The 27,988-nt window shown below is 49.8% G+C and overlaps 1 protein-coding gene across 1 annotated transcript in view; it reads right to left on the bottom strand.

Moving 5' to 3' along the window:
* LOC129706177 (uncharacterized) overlaps positions 1–27,731 on the bottom strand; it is a 57,743-nt gene extending 30,012 nt beyond the window's left edge. The window contains exons 1-7 of the mRNA XM_055650226.1: positions 27,651–27,731; positions 27,215–27,343; positions 24,092–24,368; positions 22,212–22,384; positions 13,198–13,321; positions 9,593–9,842; positions 8,881–8,948 (exon numbers count right to left, since the gene is read on the bottom strand). Coding sequence (XP_055506201.1) covers positions 8,881–8,948; positions 9,593–9,842; positions 13,198–13,321; positions 22,212–22,384; positions 24,092–24,368; positions 27,215–27,284 — 962 coding nt within the window. The 5' untranslated portion in view covers positions 27,285–27,343; positions 27,651–27,731. The remainder of the gene's footprint in view (positions 1–8,880; positions 8,949–9,592; positions 9,843–13,197; positions 13,322–22,211; positions 22,385–24,091; positions 24,369–27,214; positions 27,344–27,650) is intronic.
* Between the last annotated feature and the right edge of the window lie 257 nt (positions 27,732–27,988).

The raw sequence follows: 27,988 nt of genomic DNA, 5'->3' as shown, positions 1-27,988 counted from the left end.
TCTAATGGACCAACTTTATCCCTCGTTATCCTTTTGCTATTAATATAGCTGTAGAAACCCTTAGGATTTACTTTCACCTTACTTGCCAAAGCAACCTCATATCATCTTTTAGCTTTTCTAATTTATTTCTTGAGATTCATTTTACATTCTTTATACTCCTCAAGCACCTCCTTTACTCCATGCTGCCTATAGTTATTGTAGATCTCTCTTTTTTTTCCGAACCAAGTGTCCAATTTCCCTTGAAATCCATGGCTCTTTCCAATTTTTACTATTTCCTTTGAACCGAACAGGGACATAAAGATTCTTTACTCTTACAATTTCACCTTTAAATGTCCTCCATTCCACTTCCACATCTTTCCCATAAAACAAAATGTCCCAATTTACTCCTTTTAAATCCTTTCGCATCTCATGCACGATTATCAGCTGTGAAGCCATAAAAGTTAGCCTTTCTCCAATCAAAAATCTCAACCCTAGGTCCAGTTCTGACCCTCTCCATAATTATATTGAAACTAATGGTATTGTGATCACTGGTCCCGAACTGTTCCCCAACGCATACCTCTGCCACCTGACCCGTCTCATTTCCTAACAGGAGGTCCAGCACTGCCCCTTCTCTAGTAGGTACTTCTATGTATTGCTGCAAAAATACTATCCTGCAAACATTTTACAAACTCCAACCCATCCAGCCCATTTACAGAATGTGTTTCCCAGTCTATGTGTGGAAAATTGAAATCTCGCACAATCACTACCTTGTGCTTACTACTAATATCTGCAATCTCCTTACATATTTGCTCTTCCAATTCTCGCTCCCCATTTGGCGGTCTATAATACACCCCTATAAGTGTTTCTACCCCTTTCCCATTTATCAGTTCCACCCAAATAGCCTCCCAAGACGAGCCCTCTAATCTATCCTGCCAAAGCACTGCTGTAATATCTTCCCTGATAAGCAATGCAACACCTCGTCCTCTTGCCCCTCCAATTCTATCACACCTGAAGCAACGAAATACTGGAGTATTTAGTTTCCAATCACAGCCCTCCTGCAACCATGTTTCACTGATCGCCATACTTCCAGGTGTCAATCCAGGCTATAAGTTCATCCACCTTTCTTCCATTTAAGTCCAGTTATCCACCCAAATGTGTCCATATGCAATCAGTGCAAAATAACAGCTCGGTGAACATAACGTTTGTGGCTTCACAGCTGATAATCGTGCAGATACTGAGGTATTCTCTTCTGTCGCTGGTAGAGTCGAGCGGTAATAGACTGTTCTGCTGTATGCTGACCACAATCATTGTCTTGACTGGATATTGGGAAAGGAAAAGTGTCCAATTCGTCTTCTTCCTGTCGCTATCTACTTGCAATGAGACGCCTCGCGTTCCATCTGGTGTATTCTTGGAGGAGGTACGCGTTCTCGCCGATCCCCATTTAATCATTATAGGCTTGGAGAGTGCGTTTGCGAGCTGATGCTGTCAGTTTGGGCGGCTGATTCGTATCCGGTCGCCGACTTCGATCCGCGGCGCTCGTACTCTGCGTTTGGCATCACAGTACGCTTTCCTTTTTGCTTGTCTGTGTGCTTTCATTTCCGCCCTCGCTTTTGTGTCTGGATTTGGGGGCGATGGTGGTTCAAAAGCATTCAGTATTGTTCGCAGGTTTTGGCCTATCATCAGCTCTGCTGGCGTTTCCCCAGTCACCGTGTATGATGTGGATTCAAGCCAGACATGGCTGCTGCTAAATCCCTGCAGACCCCCCCCCCCCCGGACACTCCCTGAGGAAACATTCATTTCGAGACAGAGCCCGCTAGTGGTGAACGCAGGAAGGAAACAACACAACCCTCTTCCCCTCTCCCACCCACCTCCCCCCCCTCTCCCCCCACTCCCCCTCCCCCTCTCTCACACCTCCTCTCCCCCTACTTCTCTCTCACACTCTCCCCCTCGTCCACCCTCCTCTCCACCTCTCTCTTTCAAGCACATCCTACCCTCCCTTTCCCTCTCACGGACCTCTCTCCTCCCTCCTCTCTCCCCCTCTCCCCACTTCCTCTCTCACAATCTCCCCCTCCACTCTCTCTCTCTCGTCCCCATGTCACCCTCCCCCCCCCCCCCCCCCCCCCCCCCCCCCCCCCCCCCCCCCCCCAACCCCCTCTCTCTCCGCCTCTCCGCCACTTTGCTTAGCATCATAGAAACATAAAAAAAATAGGTGCAGGATTAGGCCGCTTGGTCCTTCGAGACTGCACCGCCACTTAAATATGATCGTGGGGTATAATCCAATTCAGTATCCTTCTCTCCATGCCCCCTGATACCGTGAGCCATAAGGGCCACATCTAACTCCCTCTTAAATATAGCCAATGAACTGGCCTCAACTACCTTCTGTGGCAGATAATTCCAGAGATTCACCACTCTCTGTGTGAAAAATGTTTTTCTCACATCGTTCCTAAAGGATTTCCCAATTATCCTTAAACTGTGACCACTTGTTCTGGACTTCCCCAACATCGGGAACAATCTTCCTGCATCTAGTCTGTCCAACGCCTTAAGAATTGTGTAAGTGTCTATTAGATCCCCCCTCAAACTTCTAAATTAGGGAGTTCAAGCCGAGTATATCCAGTCTTTCTTCATATGAAAGTCCCGACAACCCAGGAAACAGTCTGGTGAACCTTTTCTACTCCCTTATGGCAAGAATATATTTCCTCAGATTAGGAGACCAAAACTGTACGCAATACTGCAGATGTTGGCTCATCAAGACCCTGTACAACTGCAGTAGAACCAACCTGCTCCTGTACTCAAATACTTTTGCTATGAATGCTAACATGCCATTCGTTTTAATCACTGCCTGCTGCACCTCCGTGCCTACTTTCAATGACTGGTGTACCATGACATCCAGGTCTCGTTGCATCTCTCCTTTTCTTAATCGGCCACCATTCAGATAGTAGTCTACTTTCCTGTTTTTGTCACCAAAGTGGATAACCTCACATTTATCTACATTATACTGCATCCTCCATGCAATTGCCCACTCATCCAGCCTATCCAAGTCACCTTGCAGCCTCCTAGCATCCTCCTCACAGCTAACACTGCCCCCCAGCTTCGTGTCATCCGCTAACTTGGAGATGTTGCATGCAATTCCCTCGTCCAAAAAAATAATATATTTTGTAAATAGCGGTTCCCCACTAGTCACTGCCTGCTATTCTAAAAATGAACCGTTTACTCCTACTCGTTGCTGCCTGTTTGCCAGACAGTTTTCTATCCATATCAATACTGAACCTCCAATACCGTGTGCTTTAAGTTTGTATACTAATCTCTTATGTGGGACTTTGTCGAAAGCCTTCTGAAATTCCAGATATAACACATCCACCGTTTCTCCCTTATCCACTCTACTAGTTACATCCTCGAACAATTCTATAAGATTCGTCAGACATGATTTACTTTTCATAAATCCATGCTGACTACCAGGGATAGTATCAAAGCGAAGGATGATGCGTACAAATTAGCCAGAAAAAGCAGCATACTGGAGGACTGGGAGAAATTCAAAGACCAGCAGAGGAGGACAAAGGGCTTAATTAGGAAAGGAAAAATAGATTATGAAAGAAAACTGGCAGGGAACATAAAAACTGACTGCAAAAGTTTTTATAGATATGTGAAAAGAAAGAGATTAGTTAAAACAAATGTAGGTCCCTTGCAGTCAGAAACAGGGGAGTTGATCATGGGGAACAAGGATATGGCGGACCAATTGAATAACTACTTTGGTTCCGTCTTCACTAAGGAAGACATAAATAATTTGCCGGAAATAGCAGGGGACCGCGGGTCAAAGGAGTTGGAGAAATTGAGTGAAATCCAGGTTAGCCGGGAAGTGGTGTGGGGTAAATTGAATGGATTAAAGGCCGATAAATCCCCAGGGCCAGATAGGCTGCATCCCAGAGTACTTAAGGAAGTAGCTCCAGAAATAGTGGATGCATTAGTAATAATCTTTCAAAACTCTTTAGATTCTGTAGTAGTTCCTGAAGATTGGCGGGTAGCAAACGTAACCCCACTTTTTAAGAAGGGAGGGAGAGAGAAAATGGGGAATTACAGACCAGTTAGTCTAACATCGGTAGTGGGGAAACTGCTAGAGTCAGTTATTAAAGATGGGATAGCAGCACATTTGGAAAGTGGTGAAATCATTGGACAAAGTCAGCATGGATTTACGAAAGGTAAATCATGTCTGACGAATCTTATAGAATTTTTCGAGGATGTAACTAGTAGCGTGGATAGGGGAGAACCAGTGGATGTGGTGTATCTGGACTTCCAGAAGGCTTTCGACAAGGTCGCACATAAAAAATTAGTATACAAATTTAAAGCACAAGGCATTGGGGGTTCAGTATTGATGTGGATAGAGAACTGGCTGGCAAACAGGAAGCAAAGAGTAGGAGTAAACGGGTCCTTTTCACAATGGCAGGCAGTGACTAGTGGGGTACCCCAAGGCTCAGTACTGGGACCCCAGCTATTTACAATATATATTAATGATCTGGATGAGGGAATTGAAGGCAATATCTCCAAGTTTGCGGATGACACTAAGCTGGGGGGCAGTGTTAGCTGTGAGGAGGATGCTAGGAGACTGCAGGGTGTCTTGGATAGGCTGGGTGAGTGGGCAAATGTTTGGCAGATGCAGTATAATGTGGATAAATGTGAGGTTATCCATTTTGTTGGCAAAAACAGGAAAGCAGACTATTATCTAAATGGTGGCCGATTGGGAAAGGGGGAGATGCAGCGAGACCTGGGTGTCATGGTACACCAGTCATTGAAGGTAGGCATGCAGGTGCAGCAGGCAGTAAAGAAAGCGAATGGTATGTTAGCTTTCATTGCAAAAGGATTTGAGTATAGGAGCAGAGAGGTTCTACTGCAGTTGTACAGGGTCTTGGTGAGACCACACCTGGAGTATTGCGTACAGTTTTGGTCTCCAAATCTGAGGAAGGACATTATTGCCATAGAGGGAGTGCAGAGACGGTTCACCAGCCTGATTCCTGGGATGTCAGGACTGTCTTATGAAGAAAGACTGGATATACTTGGTTTATACTCTCTAGAATTTAGAAGATTGAGAGGGGATCTTATAGAAACTTACAAAATTCTTAAGGGGTTGGACAGGCTAGATGCAGGAAGATTGTTCCCGATGTTAGGGAAGTCCAGGACAAGGGGTCACAGCTTAAGGATAAAGGGGAAATCCTTTAAAACCGAGATGAGAAGAACTTTTTTCACGCAGAGAGTGGTGAATCTCTGGAACTCTCTGCCACAGAGGGTAGTTGAGGCCACTTCATTGGCTATATTTAAGAGGGAGTTAGATGTGGCCCTTGTGGCTAAGGGGATCAGGGGGTATGGAGAGAAGGCAGGTACGGGATACTGAGTTGGATGATCAGCCATGATCATATTGAATGACGGTGCAGGCTCGAAGGGCCGAATGGCCCTACTCCTGCACCTAATTTCTATGTTTCTATGACTTTGTCCAATGATTTCACCACTTTCCAAATGTGCTGCTATCCCTTCTTTAATAACTGACTAGCAGTTTCCCCACTACCGATGTTAGTCTAACTGGTCTGTAATTCCCCGTTTTGTCTCTCCATCCCTTTTTAAAAAGTGTGGTTACATTAGCTACCCTCCAATCATCAGGAACTACTCCAGAATCTAAAGAGTTTTGAAAGATTATCACTAATGCATCCACTATTTATCTGGGCTACTTCCTTAAGTACTCTGGGATGCACCCTATCTGGCCTTGAGGATTTATCGGCCTTTAAATCTTCAATTCTCCCCCACACCCAATCTTCCCAACTCCCCCTCTATCTACCACCCCTGCCCCCCTCCCCCTCCCCCCCCCCCCCCCCCTCCCCCCTCCCCCCCTCCTCCCATCCCTCCTCTCCCTCTCCTCTCCTCTCTCCTCTCTCCGCTCCCCGCTCCCTCTCTCTCTCCCTCTCACCCTCTCCCACTCTCCGCCTCACCTCTCTCCCCTCTCCCTCTCTCTCACACACACACACATCTATCTATCTATCTATCTACTCCCCTCTCTTTCTCTCCCTATCTCAGTATCTATCTATCTATCTATCTATCTATCTATCTATCTATCTATCTATCTATCTATCTATCTATCTATCTATCTATCTCTATATCTATCTATCTATCTATCTATCTATCTATCTATCTATATATATATATATATATCTATCTATCTATCTATCGCCTGTCACCCGTTCCCCCTCTTCCGCACTCCCACTCTCCCAACCCACCCCCGCTCTCCCCCTCTGCCTCTCTCTCCCTCTCCCCTCCCAGTCTCACACTGTTTTCACCACTCCCCATCTTCTTCTCTCTCCCCTCTCTACAAACTCCCTCCCCCTCTCACCATCCATCCCCCTTCCCTCTCTCTTTTACCGCACAATCATCCCCTCTCTCCTCCCTAATCCCCTTTCCATCGCTCTCTCCCACAACCCTTCACCACCCTCCCTCTCTCGCTCTCTCGCTCTCTCTCCCTATCTTTAACACCGTATTCCTCTTTCCCCAACTCTCTCTCTCCCCTCATTCCATTACACATCGCGCCCTCTCCACTTCTCTTAATCTCCCCCTCTCCCTCCCCATATCTCTCCTTCTCTCCCCCATGCCCCTTCTACCACTCTGTCCCTCTCTGCCCCATCTCGCTTCTCCCCATCTGCCCCTCTCCCCCGCTCCTCCCTTTCCCCCCTCCCCAGCCAATCTCCACCTCGTACTATCTCTCCCCTCGCCCCCTCTCCCTCTCCCTCTCCCTCTATGCCCTTCACCAGCTCGCTCTGCCTCGTCCCCTCTCCCCCTCTCCCGCACTCTCTCTTTCCCCCTCTCCCCCTCTCCCCTTCTCCACTTCCCTCTACAACTCTTGCCCCCTCTCTCCTTCTCCCACTGCCCCCCTCACCCCTCTCCGTTCTTCCCCTGTTCTTCTCTCCCTCTCACCCTCGCAGTCTCTCTCCCCTATTTCCCCCTAACCCCCCTCTCTCTCCGCCTTTCCCCTCTCTCCCGCTCAGACCCTCTCCTCCTCGCTCCCGCTCCCCTCCGCCTTCTCCCGCTCTACCCATTCCCCTTTCCCACACTCCCCCCTCTCCCCCTCTCCCTCTCTCCCCCCCCCCCTCGCCCAATCTCGCTCCGCCTCTTCCCCTCTCTCCTTCACACCCCATCTCCCCCACACACCATCTATCTCCCGCCCCCTCCGCCGTTTCCCCACTGCCCCTCCACACTCTCTACCCTCTCCTCTCTCACAACCCCTTCCCCTTACCCACTCACCTCACCCCTCATCCCTCTCCTTCTCTCTCCCCCTCCCCCCATAGTCCCATTTGCCTGCGTTTAGCCCATATCCCTCAAAACCTTTCCCACTCATATACGTGTCGCAATGTATTTTAAATGTATAGTACCTGTCTCTAATACCTCCTCTGGCATCTGGATCCATACATAAACCACCCTCTGGGTGAGAACGTTACCTTTCAGGTTCCCTTTCAACCCCACACCTCACCTGTGCCCTCTGGCTTTCGACACACTGACCCTATGAAAAAGACTGCGCAGTACCCTTGTCCCTGTGTCCTCATGATTGTATACACTACGATAAGATCAGCGCCCACTCTCCTTCTCCACATTAAACAATCCCAACTTACACGTCTTGCCCTCCCGTCCCGGCAACATTCATTGTGAATCTTTCAATATAGTTTACTTTACTTTAGGGATATACACGGAGCGCGAAAACAGGCCCGTCGGCCCATGGGGTCCGTGCCGAACAGCGATCCCACACATTAATACCATCCTGCACACACTATCTACAATTTACAGCATTCAAACCTGTACGTCTTTTTTTTGCCAACAATAACTGTAATCATTTATTGCAAGCATAATATATACAATACCAAACAAAACCATCACCATAATACTACATCGTCCAAGTATCTAAGCAAGTATTCTTAAATGTCAAATACACTATTGAAAAACCAGATCACCATCCTTATTAAGGATACATTCCAAATGCTCCCTTCACCGACGTCCAACTGTAACTGTAATCAGTAACCCCCGCACCCCCCCCCCCCCCCCCCCCCCCCCCCCCCCCCCACGACGCTTTCTGACGCTCGTTGTCAGGGAGGGACGGACTCTCCCCTGATGCTGGACTGACTCTCTCCCGGCAGGATTGTGTACAGAGCAGTGCGGGAACGGCGAGATACGCTCCCAACACCTGCCAACGTGCGCCTGACTACACCAGGAGACAGTGTCTGACAGGAAGCGCCCCAGCACACCGGACCACGCACACTGCATGATGCATGTATGTACACGCAGCCCAACACACACACACGCAGGCACACACACACACACAGACCCACACGCTGGCGCATACACACATGCGCAGGGGGCACACACACGCAAGTACACATGGGCACGCAGGTGCACACACATACGCAGATGCACACACAAGCACACACACACGCACGCGCGCACACGCACACGCAGGCATACACAAGCAAGTACACACACACACACACGCTGACACACACACACACACACACGCACACACACGCACGCACGCACGCACACACACGCACATGGGCACGCAGGTACACACAGAGACGAAGGTACACACAGACACGCAGACACACACAGGTACACACTGACATGCAGGTACACACAGACAAGCAGGTACACACAGACATACAAGGTATACATACATACATACATACATACATACATACATACATACATACATACATACATACATACATACATACATACATACATACATATATACATACATAGGACCATACACAGACAGACCAACGCAGGCACATGCAGATACACACACAGAGAAACACACGGCTCGAAGTAACCCTTGTCTACTCCTCCCCTTCCATAGCCCTTTGCACTCCGCCTTGTCCGAACCACGGGCCATGCATAGACGTCAACAAGTGCTTCTGCTGCGGGGGCTGGCGGGGGGCGCGCTGCAACACCTGTAACGGGGAGGGGGTGCTGCCAGACCGGTAACGCGAGGTGGAAGGGGTGGGGGGTGAGGGAGAGGAGGAAGGCTGCCAGACCGGTATCGTCCGCCTGGTGGGTGGGAGCGCAGGCCTGCCTCCGTCAAACCGCAAGAAAGGGCGAATGAAGGGAGGGAGGTGGCATTGGAAGAGAGGGAAGCAGAGAGTGTGGAAAGATAAACTGTGAGGGAGACGAATGGAGGGGGAAAGGGAAGTTGGAGGCACAGGGGAGGGAGAGAGGGATGAGGGACATCAGTTGGGTGAGGGGGGGATTGGGTGAAAGGAGAGGTGGTCAGAGAGAATGGATGAGAGAGAGTTAAAGTGAGAGGAGAGCAAGTGGAAATGAAACGAGGAGGGGAGAGGACGACGATAGTGAAAGAAGGGGAGATGGAGTGTCAGAATTCTGGCCGAATATTCCGTTTTCGATAGATTACTGTCACGGATCAGTAACAGATCACCGGACCCAGTGTTCGTGCCCAGTCTCGGAGCTACATGTTACCCTTTTATTATTATACACATACTATTATTCAAAAAGTAACCTACAGAGCATTAACACGATCAAAGGCCGCCTATGTTGACAGTTTACAAACAAATGTTGATCAGATTAATATACCGCTAACATTATCAACAATACACTCGACCTCCCGCGGCGAGCTGCGTTCACGGAAGGCCTCCAGAGTTCTCGTGGAAACCGTGTGTTCCCTCTCCAGGGACACGCGGGCACAGAAGTGGGCCCGGAAAAGGGGCAGGCAGCCAATCCCGGTGCGGTCGTCGACTACTCGCTGCCTGGACCAGCGAATGGCCATTTTGGCCTGGACCAGGAGCAGACGGACAGGGAGATCCCCCTCTTCCCTCCCGGCCTTCCATTCTCTGTACCAGGTGCCCAAATATCAGGAGCGTGGGGCCAACATGTGGCCAATAGTTGAGGAACAGCCCCTTCAGATAGCCTTACAGGGGCTGCAACCTCTCACACTCCATGTGCAAACTTAAAGCACACGGCATTGGGGGTTCAGTATTGATGTGGATAGAGAACTGACTGGCAAACAGGAAGCAAAGAGTAGGAGTAAACGGGTCCTTTTCACAATGGCAGGCAGTGACTAGTGGGGTACCGCAAGGCTCAGTACTGGGACCCCAGCTGTTTACAATATATATTAATGATCTGGATGAGGGAATTTAAGGCAATATCTCCAAGTTTGCGGATGACACTAAGCTGGGGGGCAGTGTTAGGTGTGAGGAGGATGCTAGGAGACTGCAAGGTGACTTGGATAGGCTGGGTGAGTGGGCAAATGTTTGGCAGATGTAGTATAATGTGGATACATGTGAGGTTATCCATTTTGGTGGCAAAAACGGGAAAACAGACTATTATCTAAATGGTGGACGATTGGGGAAGGGGGAGATGCAGCGAGACCTGGGTGTCACGGTACACCACTCATTCAAGGTAGGCATGCAGGTGCAGCAGGCAGTAAAGAAAGCGAATGGTATGTTGGCTTTCATAGCAAGAGGATTTGAGTATAGGAGCAGGGGGGTTCTACTGCAGTTGTACAGGGTCTTGGTGAGACCACACCTGGAGTATTGCGTGCAGTTTTGGTCTCCAAATCTAAGGAAGGACATTATTGCCATAGAGGGAGTGCAGAGAAGGTTCACCAGACTGATTCCTGGGATGTCAGGACTGTCTTATGAAGAAAGACTGGACTTGGTTTATACTCTCTAGAATTTAGGAGATTGAGAGGGGATCTTATAGAAACTTACAAAATTCTTAAGGGGTTGGACAGGCTAGATGCAGGAAGATTGTTCCCGATGTTGGGGAAGTCCAGGACAAGGGGTCACAGCTTAAGGATAAGGGGGAAATCCTTTAAAACCGAGATGAGGAGAACTTTGTTCACACAGAGAGTGGTGATTCTCTGGAACTCCCTGTCACAGATGGTAGTTGAGGCCAGTTCATTGGCTATATTTAAGAGGGAGTTAGATGTGGCCCTTGTGGCCAAGGGGATCAGAGGGTATGGAGATAAGGCAGGTACGTGATACTGATTTGGATGATCAGCCATGATCATATTGAATGGCGGTGCAGGCTCGAAGGGCCGAATGGCCTACTCCTGCACCTAATTTCTATGTTTCTATGTTTCTATGTAGACGTGGGACAGGTCTCTTCCTCGCCGCAGAAGTGACCGGCAGCTGACGAGTCCGTGAACCGGCTCAAGTACCTGTTACAGGCCACGGCCATGTGCAACACTCTCCACCCCGGGTCCCCGATGTAAATGTGGTAACACGGACCGCCAGTGCGTGTCAGGATGGAAGACGAGAGTGAGGAATTGTATAGTGTGCAGGAGCAGCCGGTACAATATGCGCCTCTCAGCGTCACGGAACGACACGCTGGGCATCGCGGAAAGTCGGCTCATGTTTCCTGGGGCCGGCTCTCGGGAGGGGACCCGGGCCGTAGGTCCTATGAGCAATTCCGCCGAAGCGGCCCGGGAGTTAACAGCGGGATTATTGCGTGAGTTTGCCGTGAAGCACACTGTGTACAGGGGATTTCACCACGAGTTTATGCCAGTTACCCTGTACATAGAGACACCGCAGGTAGTTCTGCTGTCTCACCACTACAGGAACCGCGATTTGGTGGAAATTCGTAGCGGTGCCGCGTAGAAACAAGCCCTTCAGCCCATCGAAACCATACCCGTACCGAAACAACATACATGAAACAGGCCCGTCAGTCAACCGTGTGGGTACCTGTACCAATCCCACAGAGAGAATATAGAATAGTACAGCATGGACCCTCTGAACATGCTGTCAATTTAAACTAATCTCCTCCGCCGCCATGTGGTCCACATCCAACCATTCCCCGCGTACAAAACGCCTGTGCAACATGGTTGTGGTATCTGCCTTCCCCACCACCTCTGGCAGTGTGTTCCCGGCACCCAATACACTCTGTGTAAAACAAAACCTGCCATGCACATCTCCTTTAACTTTGCCCCTCTGACCATAAAGCTATGCCCTCGTGTATTTTTCATTTGCACCGGGGGGAAAGGGTTCGGACTGTCTAGCCCACCCATGTCCTTTATCGGATGCTAGCAGAAGCCTCCACGTGGCGCATCCCGGGCAATGCTGAGGACAGAAATTGTACCACAGTGACTGACTGAAGTAGTCAATTCTGCAACCACCGACCGTCAACCGTCACTGACCGACCGGAAAGACGTGATATAGACGATGGCCGGACACGAGGAAGAAGAATGTCCTTTATCATTGTATTCACTTCTGTACAGTCTCCTCCCAACCTTTGGTGTTCTAGACTAAACAATGCAAGTCTGTCCATCCTCTCCTTGTAGCTCTAACTAGGGTAGCATTTTGGAGAACCTCCTCTGCACTCTCTCCAAAGCTTCCACATCATTCCTGTAATGGGGCGATCGGAACTGCTAACAATAATGCAAATGTGGCTTGACCAAAGTTCTATAATGCTGCAACCCGACTCAATGCCTTCATTAATTCTGTGGTTCTGCCCTACTCATTCAAGTACTTGTCCAGATCACTTTTAAATGTTGTTGTTCCTGCCTCCAGACAGCTTCTTCAAGATTACAGCTAATCGGCATGTGAAAAACCTACCTCTCAGGGTATTTTTAAATCTCTCCCATCTTACCCTTTCATTTTAGACACCGCTACCGTGCAAAACAGATCGTTGACTATCTATCCGATCTATGCCTTTCCGAAAAGTATATATCATTGCACCTCTCAGCCTCCTTTACTACCGGGGAAACAATCGCAGCAGAACCATTCTCTTCCTGACAACTCAAATCCTTGTGACCAGGCGATAAACTCCAGATTCCAGCATCTGCACCTCTTGTGCCTCCATTCTTCTGCATCCTCCCCAACTTACTCACCCCCCCTCCCCCCCCCCCTTGCAGTGCGTTAGTGATGGTTGCGGCTGTTAGCAAGTATTACCAAGTTAGGAATATTTTCCTGCCGTACATTGACGACCTGAGTTAGTGGCGGTTACCACTGAGTTAACAATGTTAATCTGTGAGTTAGTGATCGTCACTGCCCTATATTGAGGAGTCTACCCAGTAAGTTAGTGAAAGTTACCTCTCTGCATTGACATGATTACCTGGTGAGCTAGTGACGGTTACTACTCTGCGTTGACGAAGCTAGCCTGTGAGTTAGTGGTGGTTACCCAATTCGCTAGCAATACTCGCCGCCCTGCATTGATGACCTTACTCGCGCAGGTACAGATGGTTACCCAATGAGATAGCGACTGTCACTGCGCTGGATTGAGGCAGTTACCCGGCGAGTGAGTGCGGTGCCTGTGAGCGGAGGTGCAGCAATGGCGGTGTCGGTGTCGACATCAACAGGTGCCACGGCCCCTACAGTTCACATGGAAGAGCTGTGAGACAGGTAGGTCACCGACGGCCGCGCACCCCAGAACTACCCCTATTCCCACCTCTTTCCCCCCCTGTTCCCTCCCTATTCAAACACCTACCCCTTCCCAAACCCCCCCTCTATTCAACCCCTCTCCCTTTGCAACCGCCCCTCTATTCACACCTTGTTCCCACACCACCCCCAGTCCCCTCCATATTCACACCCCTCTCCCCGCTGTCCCGTGCTTATTGACATGCCCTTCCAACCCTCCTTAATCCAAAACATCCCTCTCTCCCCTCCGTCCCCTCCAAACCCACCCGCCACGTCCCCCTCCCAACCCTCTCCTATTCACACCCCCTCTCCCTCATCCCAACCCGACCCCCCCCCCCCCCCCCCCCCCCCCCCCCCCCCCCGTCATAGCGGGACGGTCGTAGCTCAAAAACCAAGCCGCACTGGGATAGGAATGACCTGCAGGTAGCAAGGTCGCCATTTCACCTGTCTGGGTCGGATGAGCTGGTGCCCGAATGGGCTGGACGACGAATTGGCGGCGGAGAGGCATCAGCAGAGACGGGAGGGATTGGCGGCGGTGGGAGGTGTGACAGGACCTGGTTGACAATGTTTGCCAACTGCGGGATGGTCGCTACGATTTGGTCTATTAACCATATAACCATATAACAATTACAGCACGGAAACAGGCCATCTCGGCACTACAAGTCCGTGCCGAACAACTTTGTTTCCCCTTAGTCCCACCTGCCTGCACTCAGACTATAACCCTCCATTCCCTTCTCATCCATATGCCTATCCAATTTATTTTTAAATGATACCAATGAACCTGCCTCCACCACTTCCACTGGAAGCTCATTCCACACCGCTACCACTCTCTGAGTAAAGAAGTTCCCCCTCATATTACCCCTAAACTTCTGAAATGAAATGAAATGATTCAATTTATTGTCATTGTCAGTGTACAGTACAGAGACAACGAAATTCTGTCCCTTAATTCTGAAGTCATGTCCTCTTGTTTGAATCTTCCCTATTCTCAAAGGGAAAAGCTTGTCCACATCAACTCTGTCTATCCCTCTCATCATTTTAAAGACCTCTATCAGGTCCCCCCTTAACCTTCTGCGCTCCAGAGAATAAAGACCTAACTTATTCAACCTATCTCTGTAAATTAGTTGTTGAAACCAAGGCAACATTCTAGTAAATCTCCTCTGTACTCTCTCTATTTTGTTGACATCTTTCCTATAATTGGGCGACCAAAATTGTACACCATACTCCAGATTTGGTCTCACCAATGCCTTGTACAATTTTAACATTACATCCCAGCTTCTATATTCAATGCTCTGATTTATAAAGACTAGCATACCAAAAGCTTTCTTTACCACCCTATCTATATGAGAATCCACCTTCAAGGAACTATGCACGGTTATACCCAGGTCCCTCTGTTCAACTGTATTCTTCAATTCCCTGCCAGTTACCATGTACGTCCTATTTTGATTTGTCCTGCCAAGGTGTAGCACCTTACATTCATCAGCATTAAACTCCATCTGCCATCTTTCAGCCCATTTTTCCAAATGGCCTAAATCACTCTGTAGACTTTGGAAATCCACTTCATTATCTACAACACCCCCTATCTTGGTATCATCTGCATACTTACTAATCCAATTTACCACACCTTCATCCAGATCTTTGATGTACATGACAAACAACAAAGGACCCAACACAGATCCCTGAGGCACCCCACTAGTCACCTGCCTCCAACCCGATAAACAGCCATCCACCATTACCCTCTGACTTCGCCCATTCAGCCACTGTTGAATCCATCTTGCTATTCCTGCATTTATACCCAATAGTTGAACCTTCTTAACCAACCTTCCATGAGGAACCTTGTCAAAGGCCTTACTAAAGTCCATATAGACAACATCCACTGCTTTACCCTCGTCAATTTCCCCTTGTAACTTCATCAAAAAATTCAAGAAGATAAGTCAAACATGACCTTCCAGGCACAAATCCATGTTGACTGTTCCTAATCAGGCCCTGTTAATCTAGATACGTATATATATTATCTCTAAGTATCTTTTTCATTAATTTGACCACCACTGAAGTCAAACTAACAGGTCTATAATTGCTAGGTTTACTCTTAGAACCCTTTTTAAACAATGGAACAGCATGCGCAGTACGCCAATCCTCGGGGACTATTCCAGTTTCTAATGACATTTGAAATATTTATGTCATAGCCCCGGCTATTTCTACACTAACTTCCCTCAATGTCCTAGGGAATATCCTGTCAGGACCTGGAGACTTATCCACTTTTATATTTTTCAAAAGTGTCAGTACTTCTTTTACTTTGAACCTCATAGTATCCATAGCTACTCTACTAATTTCCCTTACGTCACATAATTCAATATCCTTCTCCTTGGTGAATACCGAAGAAAAAACATTGTTCAATATCTCCCCCATCTCTTTTGGCCTTGCAGATAACTGTCCACTCTGTCTCTCCAATGGACCGATTTTATCCCTCGTTATCTTTTGCTATTAATATAGCTGTAGAAACCCTTTGAATTTACTTTCACCTTACTTGCCAAAGCAACCTCATTTCTCCTTTTAGCTTTTCTATTTTTTTTCTTAAGATTCTTTTTACATTCCTTATACTCCTCAAGCACCCCATTTACTTCATTCTGCCTATAATTATTGTAGATCTCCCTCTTTTTCCGAACAAGATGTCCAATTTCCCTTGAAAACCAGGGCTCTTTCCAATTTTTACTGTTTCCTTTCAACCGAACAGGAACATAAAGATTCTGTACTCTTAAAATGTCCCCTTTAAATGTCTTCCATTTCTCTTCTACATCTTTCCCATAAAACATAATGTCCCAGTTCACTCCTTTTAAATCATCTCGCATCTCATCCAAATTAGCCTTTCTCCAATCAAAAATCTCAACCCTAGGTCCAGTTCTGACCCTCTCCATAATTATATTGAAACTAATGGTATTGTGATCACTGGACCCGAAGTGCTCCCCAACGCATACCTCTGCCACCTGTCCCGTCTCATTTCCTAACAGGAGGTCCAGCACTGCCCCTACTCTAGTAGGTACCTCTATGTATTGCTGCAAACAACTATCCTGCACACATTTTGCAAACTCCAACCCATCCAGCCCATTTACAGAATGTGTTTGCCAGTCTATGTGTGGAAAGTTGAAATCTCCCACAATCACTACCTTGTGCTTACTACTAATATCTGCTATCTCCTTACATATTTGCTCTTCCAATTCTCGTTCCCCGTTTGGCGGTCTATAATACACCCCTATAAGTGTTGTTACACCTTTCCCACTTCTCAATTCCACCCAAATAGCCTCCCTAGATGAGCCCTCCAATCCAAAGAACTGCTGTAATATCTTCCCTGACTAGCAATGCAACACCTCCACCTCTTGCCCCTCCAATTCTATCACACCTGAAGCAACGAAATCCTGGAATATTTAGTTTCCAATCACAGCCCTCCTGCAACCACGTTTCACTGATCGCCACAACATCATGCTTCCAGGTGTCTATCCAGACTCTAAGCTCATCCACGTTTCTGTCACAATGCTCCTAGAATTAAAACATGCACATTTAAGAAAGCCCCCGTCTCTTATTCTCTGTTTAATTCCTTTTTTTTCTTACTCCTCGTGTGTCCCAGTGCTTCCCTTTTCTGCTTCCTGCCTCCCATTCTGCCTCCCATTTCGCTATTTGAGTCCCTCGCCCCAACCATTCGAGTTTAAAGTCTCCCCAGCAGCGTTTGCAAATTTCCCCGCTAGGATATTGGTCCCCCTCGGGTTCAAGTGCAATCCATCCTTTCTGTACAGTGTCCACCTTCCCCGAAATAAGTCCCAATGATCCAGAAACTTGAATCCCTGCCCTCTGCACCAGTCTTTCAGCCACGCACTTATCCTCCACCTCGCTCCATTCCTACTCTCACTGTCGCGTGGCACAGGCAGTAATCCTGAGATTGTTACCTTTTTGGTCCTTTTTCTTAACTCTCCTCCCAACTCACTAAATCCTCCCTTCAGGACCTCTTCCCTTTTTTACCTATGTCATTGGTACCTATATGTACCACGACCTCAGGCTCCTCTCCCTCTGATTTAAGGATATCTTGGATGCGTTGAGACACGTCCGAGACCTTGGCACCAGGGAGGCAGACCACCATGCTGGTCTCCCGACTGCGTCCACAGAATCGCCTATCCGACCCCCTAACAATAGAGTCCCCAATTACTATTGCCCTCTTTTTTTCCCTACCTTTTGGAGCAACAGGGCCGGTCTCTGTGCTGGAGGCCCGTCCGCTGTCACTACCCCCGGGTATGCCGTCACCCCCATCCGTATTCAAACAGGAGTACTTATTTGCGAGGTGTACCGACATTGGAGTACTCACTCGTTCCTGCCTCTGCCCCTTGCCCTTCCTTAACGTGACCCACATGGCTCTCTCCCGTGGTTTTGGAGTGACCACCTCCCTATAACTCCCCTCTATGACCTCCTCACTCTCCCTGATCAGAGCGAGGTCATCGAGCTGCTGCTCCAGGATCCTAATACGGTCCCTTAGGAGCCCCATATCGCAGCACCTGGTGCAGATATGGACGTCTGGAGGGGCATCCGACGCCATGACCTCCCACATCTGACATCCAGAACAGTACACTGCTCTGGCTGTCATTCTCCCGCCTTACCCTGGATCTGATACCAGTATAATACAATAGAAACTGTTGGGAGAAATCAGCAGGTATCTGACTCACAACAGCTGCTCCCTCGTGACCTTTAAACTGTACCTGTAAACAAAAAGCACTGTACCTTTAGCCCACTGTACCTTTACTAAAGCACTGCACCTTTAACCAGAAAGCACAAATGCTAACCTGAGGTTGCACCCAATCAGCTGCTTCCTCTAGTCTGCTTCCACCAATCAGCGGCTCCCACCAGAACCCTCCCTATGGAGTGTGGAACGTTACGGACCCTCCTCCACTGCTCTCCAACGGTCCCGGGCCTCTGTGAAAACAAGCCCCGCGCCCGATTTAAGTACTCACCGCCCTGACCCTCCTCCACTGCTCTCCAACGGTCCCGGGCCTCTGTGAAAACAAGCCCCGCGCCCGATTTAAGTACTCACCGCCCTGACCCTCCTCCACTGCACCAACGGTCCTGGGCCTCTGTGAAAACAAGCCCCGCGCCCGATTTAAGTAATCACCGCCCTGACCCTCTTCCACTGCTCTCCAACGGTCCCGGGCCTCTGTGAAATAAAGCCCCGCGCCCGATTTAAGTACTCACCGCCCTGACCCTCCCCCACTGCTCTCCAACGGTCCCGGGCCTCTCTATTCGAACCTCATGGGCGCCAAGAATAGGCGCCTTGAATGGAGTGTTGAACAGCACTGCATAACCGAGTCAGTAATCCTCAAGCTCGGAACTGGGCGCGCCAAGAATCTGGTCGGGCTGATCAGAATTGCCTGCCGAGTCCATACTGGCCGACTAATCTGTCAGCAGGCTCAGAAATGGAAAGGACTCGAATGCAGGCTCACCGAGAAGTACTGAAGAAAACCCAAAATCCAAACACAACTGGAAACAGAAAGCTATAGACCTGGAAACGACAGAACTCAGAACTGTAATCGAACCGACAGGATGCAGAACTGATTAGTGGGCACCAAATTGGTGATGATCTTAAGTATTTATACCAAGCGATAGATTAGGAGAGCAGATTAAATTGCAAGTGTAACTCCTAATAGCTCAGGGGACGAGTGTGGAAAGAATCTCGTGTCTGGACGTATGGCAAATGACAAGTGTGACATCTTGTTCCAGAATCTTCCTCACCTGCCAGGAAAGGACTGATGGTTCATTCCCCAGATTCGTTTATGAAATGCGCACTGTTCTGCCCCTTGCGTGATATTCTCCCGTCTATGTCCGCCCGTTCCACCCCATCGTCACGGGCAGTTTTCTGGGCTGTGCCTGTATGTGTGAGTGTGTGTGTGAGAGAGTGTTTGTGTATGTGTGAGTGCGTGTGAGAGAGAGTGTTTGTGTATGTGTGTGTGTGTATGTGTGTGCCTGTGCATGTGTGTGTGAGTGCGTGTGTGTCTGTGTGTGTGTGTGGGTGGGTGTGTGCGCGACTGTGTGTGTGTGTGTGTGTGTGTGTGTGTGTTTGTGTGTGTATGTTTGTCTGTCGCTGTGTTTAGGTATATGCAAAATTCTGGAGTAACTCAGCGGGACAAGCAGCATCTCTGGAGAGAAGGAAAGAGTGACGTTTCGGGTCGAGACCTTTCTCGAGACTGAAACTCATGGGAAATGGAAACGAGAGATATGGACGATGATGTAGACCAAAGAGGACGCCAGGAGGCGTCTAGACCTGAAACGTCACCAATTCCTTCTCTCCAGAGCTGTCCGTTGAGCTACGACACCTTTTTCTGTCCACCTTCCCAACAAATGAATGAAAGTTATGCAAAGATTAACGATGATAAAGGAAACTGGTATGTATGTGTGCGCGCGCGAATGTGTGTGTGTGTGTGTGTGTGTGTGTGTGTGTGTGTGTGTGTGTGTGTGTGTGTGTGTGTGTGTGTGTGTGTGTGTGTGTGTGTGTGTGTGTGTGTGTGTGTGTGTGTGTGTGTGTGTGTGTGTGTGTGTGTGTGTGTGTGTGTGTGTGTGTGTGTGTGTGTGTGTGTGTGTGTGTGTGTGTGTGTGTGTGTGTGTGTGTGTGTGTGTGTGTGTGTGTGTGTGTGTGTGTGTGTGTGTGTGTGTGTGTGTGTGTGTGTGTGTGTGTGTGTGTGTGTGTGTGTGTGTGTGTGTGTGTGTGTGTGTGTGTGTGTGTGTGTGTGTGTGTGTGTGTATGCAGGTGCGTGTGTGCTTATCCGTGTGTGAGAGTGTTTTTGCTTCGTACGATGCATGGTTATGTATCCCTGCGTGTGTCAGTGGATATTACAGCACAGGAACAGGCCCTTCGGCCCACAGTGACCGTGCCGACCCTGATGTAAAATTAAACTAATCTCTGCCACGCGTGATCTACATCACTCCATCCATTGCATATCGTTTTGCCCTACTTAACGCCGCTTAAACTCCACTGTCGTGTCTGTCTCCACCACCTCTAGTACCGTGTTGCAGGCACCCACCACTCTCTTTGAAAAAATAAACTAACACTGCACGTCTCTTTTAACCTTAGCCCCTCTCACCTAAAAGCTACGCCCTTCAGTCTTTGGCATTTTCACCCCCCCGGGAAAAAAATGTTCTGCCTCTCTACCACATCTATGCCTCTCCTAATATAATTCTATCAGGTGTCCCCTCGTCCTCCGACGCCCCAGAGAAAACAAGCCGTTTGTTCAACCTCTCTCCCTATAGTTCCAAGCGGCATTCTGCTTCACCTCTGCTGGCGCCACGTGGGACCAGAAAGCCGACGGTCACCGTCCAGCTGTCGCCGGTGCGGCCTCTCCCGCTCGGTGGTTACTGAAATCGCCGGCACGGTTGTTACCGACGCCAGACGCCTCCTGATAGCTGTTTACTCTCTCCTCCCTCCGCAAGCTCAAGCAGTCGCTTGCCTATGCCCAGGCCTACAAAGTGTGCTGCAGGGTCGTGTGTCCGCCAGTGTAAGGTGCCGACCGTCGGCGTGGAGTCGCCGGCAGAAGTTGGGTTCCTGTGCGTGCGGGTACCCGAGGCGCATCCCGCACTCCCCGCCACTCTTGAATGACCTCAGTGCCTTTCTTACCAAAGTGTCCGCTTTACGCGGGTCGGGGATTGGCGGCGAGGCCGAGATTGGTGCCGTCGGAAAACCACGTGATTAGGCGGACAGCCCAGACTCGAGGAGATACAAGGAACTGCAGATGCTGGTTTACACCACATATAGATACAAAGTGTTGGAGTAACCCAGCGGGTCAGGCAGCATCTCTGCAGAAAACAGACGGGTGACGTTTCCGTTTCTTTTTCGCCTCCAACTCTTCACACATTCCCATCCCGCCCTTCCAATGTCATCTTCCACCCCCTTACCTTCAGTCTGAAGAAGAGTTCCGACCCGAAACGTCACCAATCCTTTTTCTCGAGAAATGGCACCTGACACACTGAGTTACTCCAGCACTTTCTGTCTATCCCAGGTTTGTGCACGGAATGGAACAGGTCGTGTTGGAGGATTATGGATTTCTCTTCCCTCCCCTTCCCACCGCGAAAGGCGCCGACAGACATAGAGTATTTTACATGGCTATCTGACAAACCATGACATGGGTTTGCCACGCCTCCGTTGCCAGGCTGTGAAAACGGAGAGTATGAGAAAGAGTTTCTTCCCAGAGGCCATTAGGACTGTAAACTCCTACCTCACCAGTGAGTAACGTACTCTGCCAATTTACAGTTTTGTGGTGTCTTTTTAAAATTGCTGTTTTTTTCATTTATTTCCTCCCACAGATATTTAATATGTGGATAAGTGATTCTGTTCCACTCTCTTTTGTAGTTGTTTGTGCACAATTCGGAAGCATTGCCACTTTTAATTTCACTGCACATTTCACTGCACTGTGTGTCACGTATGTGACGAATGAACTTGACTTGACTTGAGCGACGAATCAGTAGGCGACAGTCACGTGGATGCTTCACAATTTTATTCAGCACAAGAGCCAGAAAGATAAGTTACAGCTTTACAAAACTTTGTTTTGGCCTCAGTTGTAATATTGCGTGCAGTTCCGTTCGCCCCTTTATAGAAAGGATGTGGAGGGTTTGGAAAGGGTGCAGAGGAGGTCTAACATTATCATTTATGTATTACCTACAGGAAAAGGGTGGACAGCTTCAGGGACCGACCTGGAACGCATTGCCAAGGGTGGTGGTGGAGCAGATACGATAGGTATTAGATAAGCGCGGAGACAGGCAGGGGATGGGGAGATATGGATGTCGTGCGGGCAGAGACGATTAGATTAACATGGTATCATTCAGGATGCTGGACTGCGCGCCATTCGCCCCTCGCCCCACAATCACGCGCGTACACTTCCACTTCGCATAGGGTCAGAATGTGGTGGCCGGTCACCACGTCAACAAAGCGCCCAAGCATCCCGTGACAGTCGAGGACGGCGGTCTCCCCGGGCCCCAGATCGGAGATCGTCCCGCACCTGCAGGGAAGGAAGATCCATGGTGGTCAGCAAGTAGTGGCGGTCACAGCCCCCCCCCCCCCCCCCCCCCCGTCCCCCCCCCCCCCCTCCCCCCCCCCCCCCTCCCCCCCCCCCCCCCCCCCCCCCCCCCCCCATCCCCCCCCCCCCCCCCCCCCCCCCCCCCCCCCCCCACCCCCTACCTACCTACCCCCCAACCTCCACCCCCGCCCGCCCTGGGACACAGGCACAGGCAGCTGCGAGAGGAGTCTATCGAACAACACAGCCGTACCCCATCAGCTGCCCCCGCCCCACACAAAGCTATTCACCCCCACCCACACCGACAGTCTCTGCCACAGAGCTGCCCCACCCACACCGACAGTCTCTGCCACAGAGCTGCCCCACCCACACCGACAGTCTCTGCCACAGAGCTGCCCCACCCACACCGACAGTCTCTGCCACAGAACTGTCCCATCCCCACTGACATTCCCTCCCATAGAGGTGTCCACACACTCCAAGTGTCCCCTGATCTAAGCACTCCCCACCCCGGCCCAGGTAACCCCCTCCTTGCCTGATGAGGGCCGATAAACCATTGCTCGTTCCCTCTGATCTCCCTTTCAATGCTCTAACCAGGACAGTACATCAGGTTACCGTAATTGTGTCACCTCTTTGTAAAACAACCCCTCCATCCCTGTAACCGCCTGGTGGATATTCGCTGAACTCTTTGGCTTGTAGGTCACCAGAATTCGCGACTTGCCTGCATTTGGCCCATACCACTCTCCACCTTTCCAATCCACATACCAGTCCAAATGTATTTTTTTTAAATGTGGTCCTTAGGTTCCGATTAACCCTTTCCCCTCTCACTTAACACCTTATGTCCCCCGGTTTCAAATTCCCCTAACCTTGGGAAAAGACTTAATGCATTCGCCATATCCATTCCCCTCTTGATTTCTACATCTTTAAGTTCACCCGTCTGCCTCCTGCGTTGTAAGAAACAGTCCCAACGTGCCAAACCTGTCCCTTTTGCTCAGGCTCTCGACACATAGCGTTACCCCCGTAAATCTTCTCAGCGCTCTTTCCAGGTGTAGATGGTTTATGCATGCAACCTATAATGTAGCTACCTCAATACCACTAACCACGCCTTAGTCATCTCAGTATAACTGTGATATCTTCCCCTTGCTCCTCCCTTGGTTCCAGTACGCCTGAAGACTAGATGCAGTCAGTACTGGCACGTGCTTCACATGTGCCTTTATTAAACACTCAGTAAAGTTACAGTGTGTCAGACTTAACTTCTTTACACCAGGGAATGGCATTTTTGAAACAGCAGGCTGACCGAACCTAAACTTGGTGCTCTGTATGCGGTCTCACCAACGTCTTGTACTACTGAAATGTAAAATCCCAATTCATATCCTTAACTATTTATTGTCCTTAAGTTTGAACTGATTGTATCTATGTATGGGACATCTATCTGTTTGGTTAGCAAAGGTTTAAATTAAAGGATAGAAATATTAAAGGGGATCAGAGGGAGATCATTTCACCCAGACCTTAGTAGGGATGTGGCACTCAGTAACTGGGTTGGTTCTGACAACAACCCCCCCCCCCCCCCCCCCCCCCCCCCCCCACCACCACCACCACCACCACCACACGCCCACCTCGGGGATTACCTGTCACTGAGATTGCTCGTGCTCGACTTGCCCTGTGACGCTAGCAATTTTCCGCGGGCATACTTACACTGGGTTTTCTTTGCCGTGTTTCAATGCATTGCCAACAAGGACCGTCACGTGCTTGAACCGGTCGGAGCAGCAGTCGGCCCTGTTGGTGATCTTCACCGAGAGCACACTTTCCTGTGCGAACAGGTCAACTCTCCACCACGGCTCCGGCTCCGATTTGGTGTGGGTGCACGAACCGTGGCGGTAGTCGCCGTCCCGAGATCCATCGATCGCTTTGTCCGCAGTTCCGTTGGAGACGGTGCTGGACTGGGTGGCTCTCCCCCGCATCGCTACGTTCCCTGAACAAACAAATATTTGCCTACATTTGGCCCAGATCCTATTAATACCTTCCTATGCATATATCTTTTCAAATGTATTTTAAACGTTGTCATTGGATCCATTTCTAAAGCATCATTGGGCACCTCTTTCGCCAAACGGACCATCATCTGAGTGAAACAGTTGCGCCTGAGTTCCCTCTTAAATCTTTTCCCTCTCACTTTAAGCCTGTTTTCTATATTTCCTCTCCACTGGGAAAAAAAGACTGTGTGCACTTTATCCATGGTTTCATGATCCTGCAAATCTCAATAAAGCCATCCAACAGCCCCCGACGTTCCAAAGAAAAAAGTTCCAACCAATCCAACCTCTCTCTGTAACTCAAGCCTGCAAGCCCAGATGAAATCCTGGTGAATCTCTTATGCGCCCTTCCCAACTTATTTTAGTTTAGATTAGAGATACAGCGCAGAAACAGGCCCTTCGGCCGACCGATTCCGTACCGCCAAACGATCCCCGCACATTAATACACACTAGGGAAATTTTACACTTATACCAAGCCAATGAACCTACAAACCAGCACGTATTTGGAATGTGGGAGAACGTACTCGGAGAACAGGCAAGCAGCTCACGGGGAGATCGTACAAACTCCGTACAGCCAGCACCCGTAGTTGAAATCGAAACCGGGTCTCCGGAGCTGCAAGCCCTGAAAGGCAGCTCCAGCGTGCCGCCCTTAAAGACGTGGCACCTGTAGCTGGGCGACCAGACTCGCAAACAATGCTCGCAGTGTAGCCTCACTGGCATAGGGGTGATCTAATCACCCAGCCTAGCGAAGAATCTTTGTGTGTTGGTCCCAGAAGCAGATTTGCAATAACTCCTTATAATTATTCCACTGTCTTAAATCTCTACTCTAACAGCAGCATTTGTCACTCTTATGCCCCTGTCCCACTTAGGGAACGCCTCACCCAACGTTTGCGTGCGGTTCTCGGAGGTTGCAGGTGGTTGCCGGAGGTTGCAGGTAGTGGAAGCAGGTAGGAAGATTGACAAAGACATGCGGGAACCACACGGAAACCTTGGTGGGGCACAAAGTCTCCAGAGGTTTCCGTTTAGGTTTCCTAAGTGGGACGGGCATAACTATGTTCTCCTTAATCTCCTCACAGATCTGTCGATTATCCGTCTCCTGGCACCCAGAGAGCGGTGCCCACCGCCCTTGTAGGTGGCCCTTGGACAATATTCAATCGGTCATTATGGACCTAATCTCGCAATAAACATTATTCCCTTTATCATGTTTCTGTACTCTATGTGTGACTTGGTTGTAATCATGTAGGATCTTTCTGCTGACCAGCTAGCACACGACAGCAAAGATTTTAATTGTACCTCGGTACATGTGACAATAAATTTAAAAAAAAAACATTATAATCAAACCCCTTTGACCTACTGAGGATATTCAAATGCCAGTATGTTTCCTCAGCTGCATCCTCTGCCATGATCAATTGGCGAATCTATCCGGGACCTGGCAGGTGGAGTTCCTGCAGAGGAGATGTGATCCTTCGCGTGTGGCACGGCCTTACCTGGTAGTCCACCTAGCCCGCTCACAGGACTTGGTCGCTCAACCGACATGACTCGAAGAGAAAGGTAGTTTCCGTGATTGTGTGCATGTCAATAAACTTACTTTTGTAATCAAAAAATGGTGGTCTCACCAACGAAGTGAAGAAATGCCTCACATTCCTTTGCTCCAGAGATGCTGCCTGTCCCGCATTTTATGACTATCTTCGGTCTCACCAACGACCTGTACAGCTGCATCGTGATGCGCTGGCAGTTCCGCTCAATGCCGTTCCAAATGAAGGCAAGCGTGCCACACGCGTTCTTCACCACTCTGTTTACCAGACTCGCCTCTTTAAGTGAACCGTGCACCTGTATTCCTGTACTTCTCCGGGAGATTACTTTAGCAACGGCCTGCCAAAGAGGGTCTGATAGGAGCCGGAGGATCAGCTGACAGGGGGGATGGTAGACTGGGGGAAGGCAGAAGAAGCAGCTTGACCCGCACGTCCAGGGAAGGTGACGACCAGAGACTCGCAGCAGCCTGGGACTCGCCTGCAACGGGAACCGCTCATAATATCTACAGTGGACAGGACTTTAGCCAAAACATGGCGCGTCTTTCAAGCTGGATCGGTTGATGGTGTATGTACACTTTGCTTATCGGGTATGTGCTTTGGTATGGCAATACGCTACTGGACTGTTTGTACCTCCACAGTAAAGATGCTATGCACGTCGCTATTGGAGGGAGCCAGCCGATCCTTCGGCTTATCGCTACCAAACCCTATTCCTGCAGCCCATTATTCTCCCCGCCTCAGAGCCGATGTTACAGCCAGCTGCACACTACCCTCCCTCCCCACTCACGGGAGTGTTCTCCCTCCCACCACACCAGCCCCTGTCGCCCATCTCGCTGTCCCATACAATCTGAGTTAGAGACTGTCCCCCATCTCCGACCGACACGTACCTTGCACCGGGGATCCACGCGTGTTCCTTGAACGGAGTGCGTGGCAATGTGTGTGTAGGTGTGCGTATGTCTGTGCGCGCGTGTGTGTGTGTGCGCGCGTGTGTGTGTGCGTGTTTAATGTGCGTGTGCGTGTGCGCGCGCGCGTGTGTGTCCGTGTGCGTGTTCATGTGGGAGTGAACGTGTGTGCCCGTGTGCGTGCGCGCTGGGTAGCATAGCCCCTGGTACAGGGGGGGGGGGGGGCGCGGGGGGCATGACCACGCGAAAGTGCCCACAGTTCGGACCCGGAGCTGGGATCTCCCCGTACACCGAAATGAGCGGACAGAATGGGCCTTAAGGAGAGTCGGCATCGGGAGCGTCACAGACAGCGTCTCTCACCACAAGCCAACGCGTTGATGGCACCCGCGGTGCAGCAAACAGTGATGACCATCCACACTGCGTCCCGCATCCTGGCTACTTGGCAACAGCGGGAGCACTAGCACAACCAAAACCAGCCGAACCAAAAACCTGAAACCAAACACAATATGCTGCAAACTCTCGGAAATGAGAGGGTTAGTTAATGTTCCCGCCGGAGACTCTTTGACCGACCCCGCAGCGCTGAGCGCTCGCACCTTGGCCCACTCTGTAAGTCCTCGCTGAAATCTCTCTGAAATATCCTATCCCCCCCCCCCCCCGCCCTCCCACCCTCACCCCCACCCTCAACTCTCTCCCGCGACACCCGCCGTATTCCCCCCTTATCTATTCCGCGGGTCAGACCCACAGACTTATATGCGGACCCGGGGCGGCCAGCGACGAAGCCCGGGCTGCAGCATACCTCGCTCGGGATCCTCGGCAGAGTGTGGCACCTCCGTTTCTGCCGCCTTTTGTGTAGACGCTCAGACACGCCCCGGCGCACCGGTGGCCCTCTCCACCTCCACTTTGCCCCGCCCCACACCACCACGCCGCTCCAAAACAGTTTTTTTGTATATCTTTCATTAATTGTTCTTTATCTCTACATCATCGTCTATATCTCACGTTTCCCTTATCCCTAACTCTGAAGGAGTTTGTGGACCCGAAACGTCACCCGTTCCAGCGATACTGCCTGTCCCGCTGAGTTACTACAGCTTTCTGTTCATATTTTCGGTATAAACCAGCATCTGCATTTACTTTCTA

Source organism: Leucoraja erinacea, chromosome 2, assembly GCF_028641065.1.
Source record: "Leucoraja erinacea ecotype New England chromosome 2, Leri_hhj_1, whole genome shotgun sequence".
NCBI classification, from domain to species: domain Eukaryota; kingdom Metazoa; phylum Chordata; class Chondrichthyes; order Rajiformes; family Rajidae; genus Leucoraja; species Leucoraja erinaceus.
This window is presented reverse-complemented; position numbering and strand designations above follow the sequence as displayed.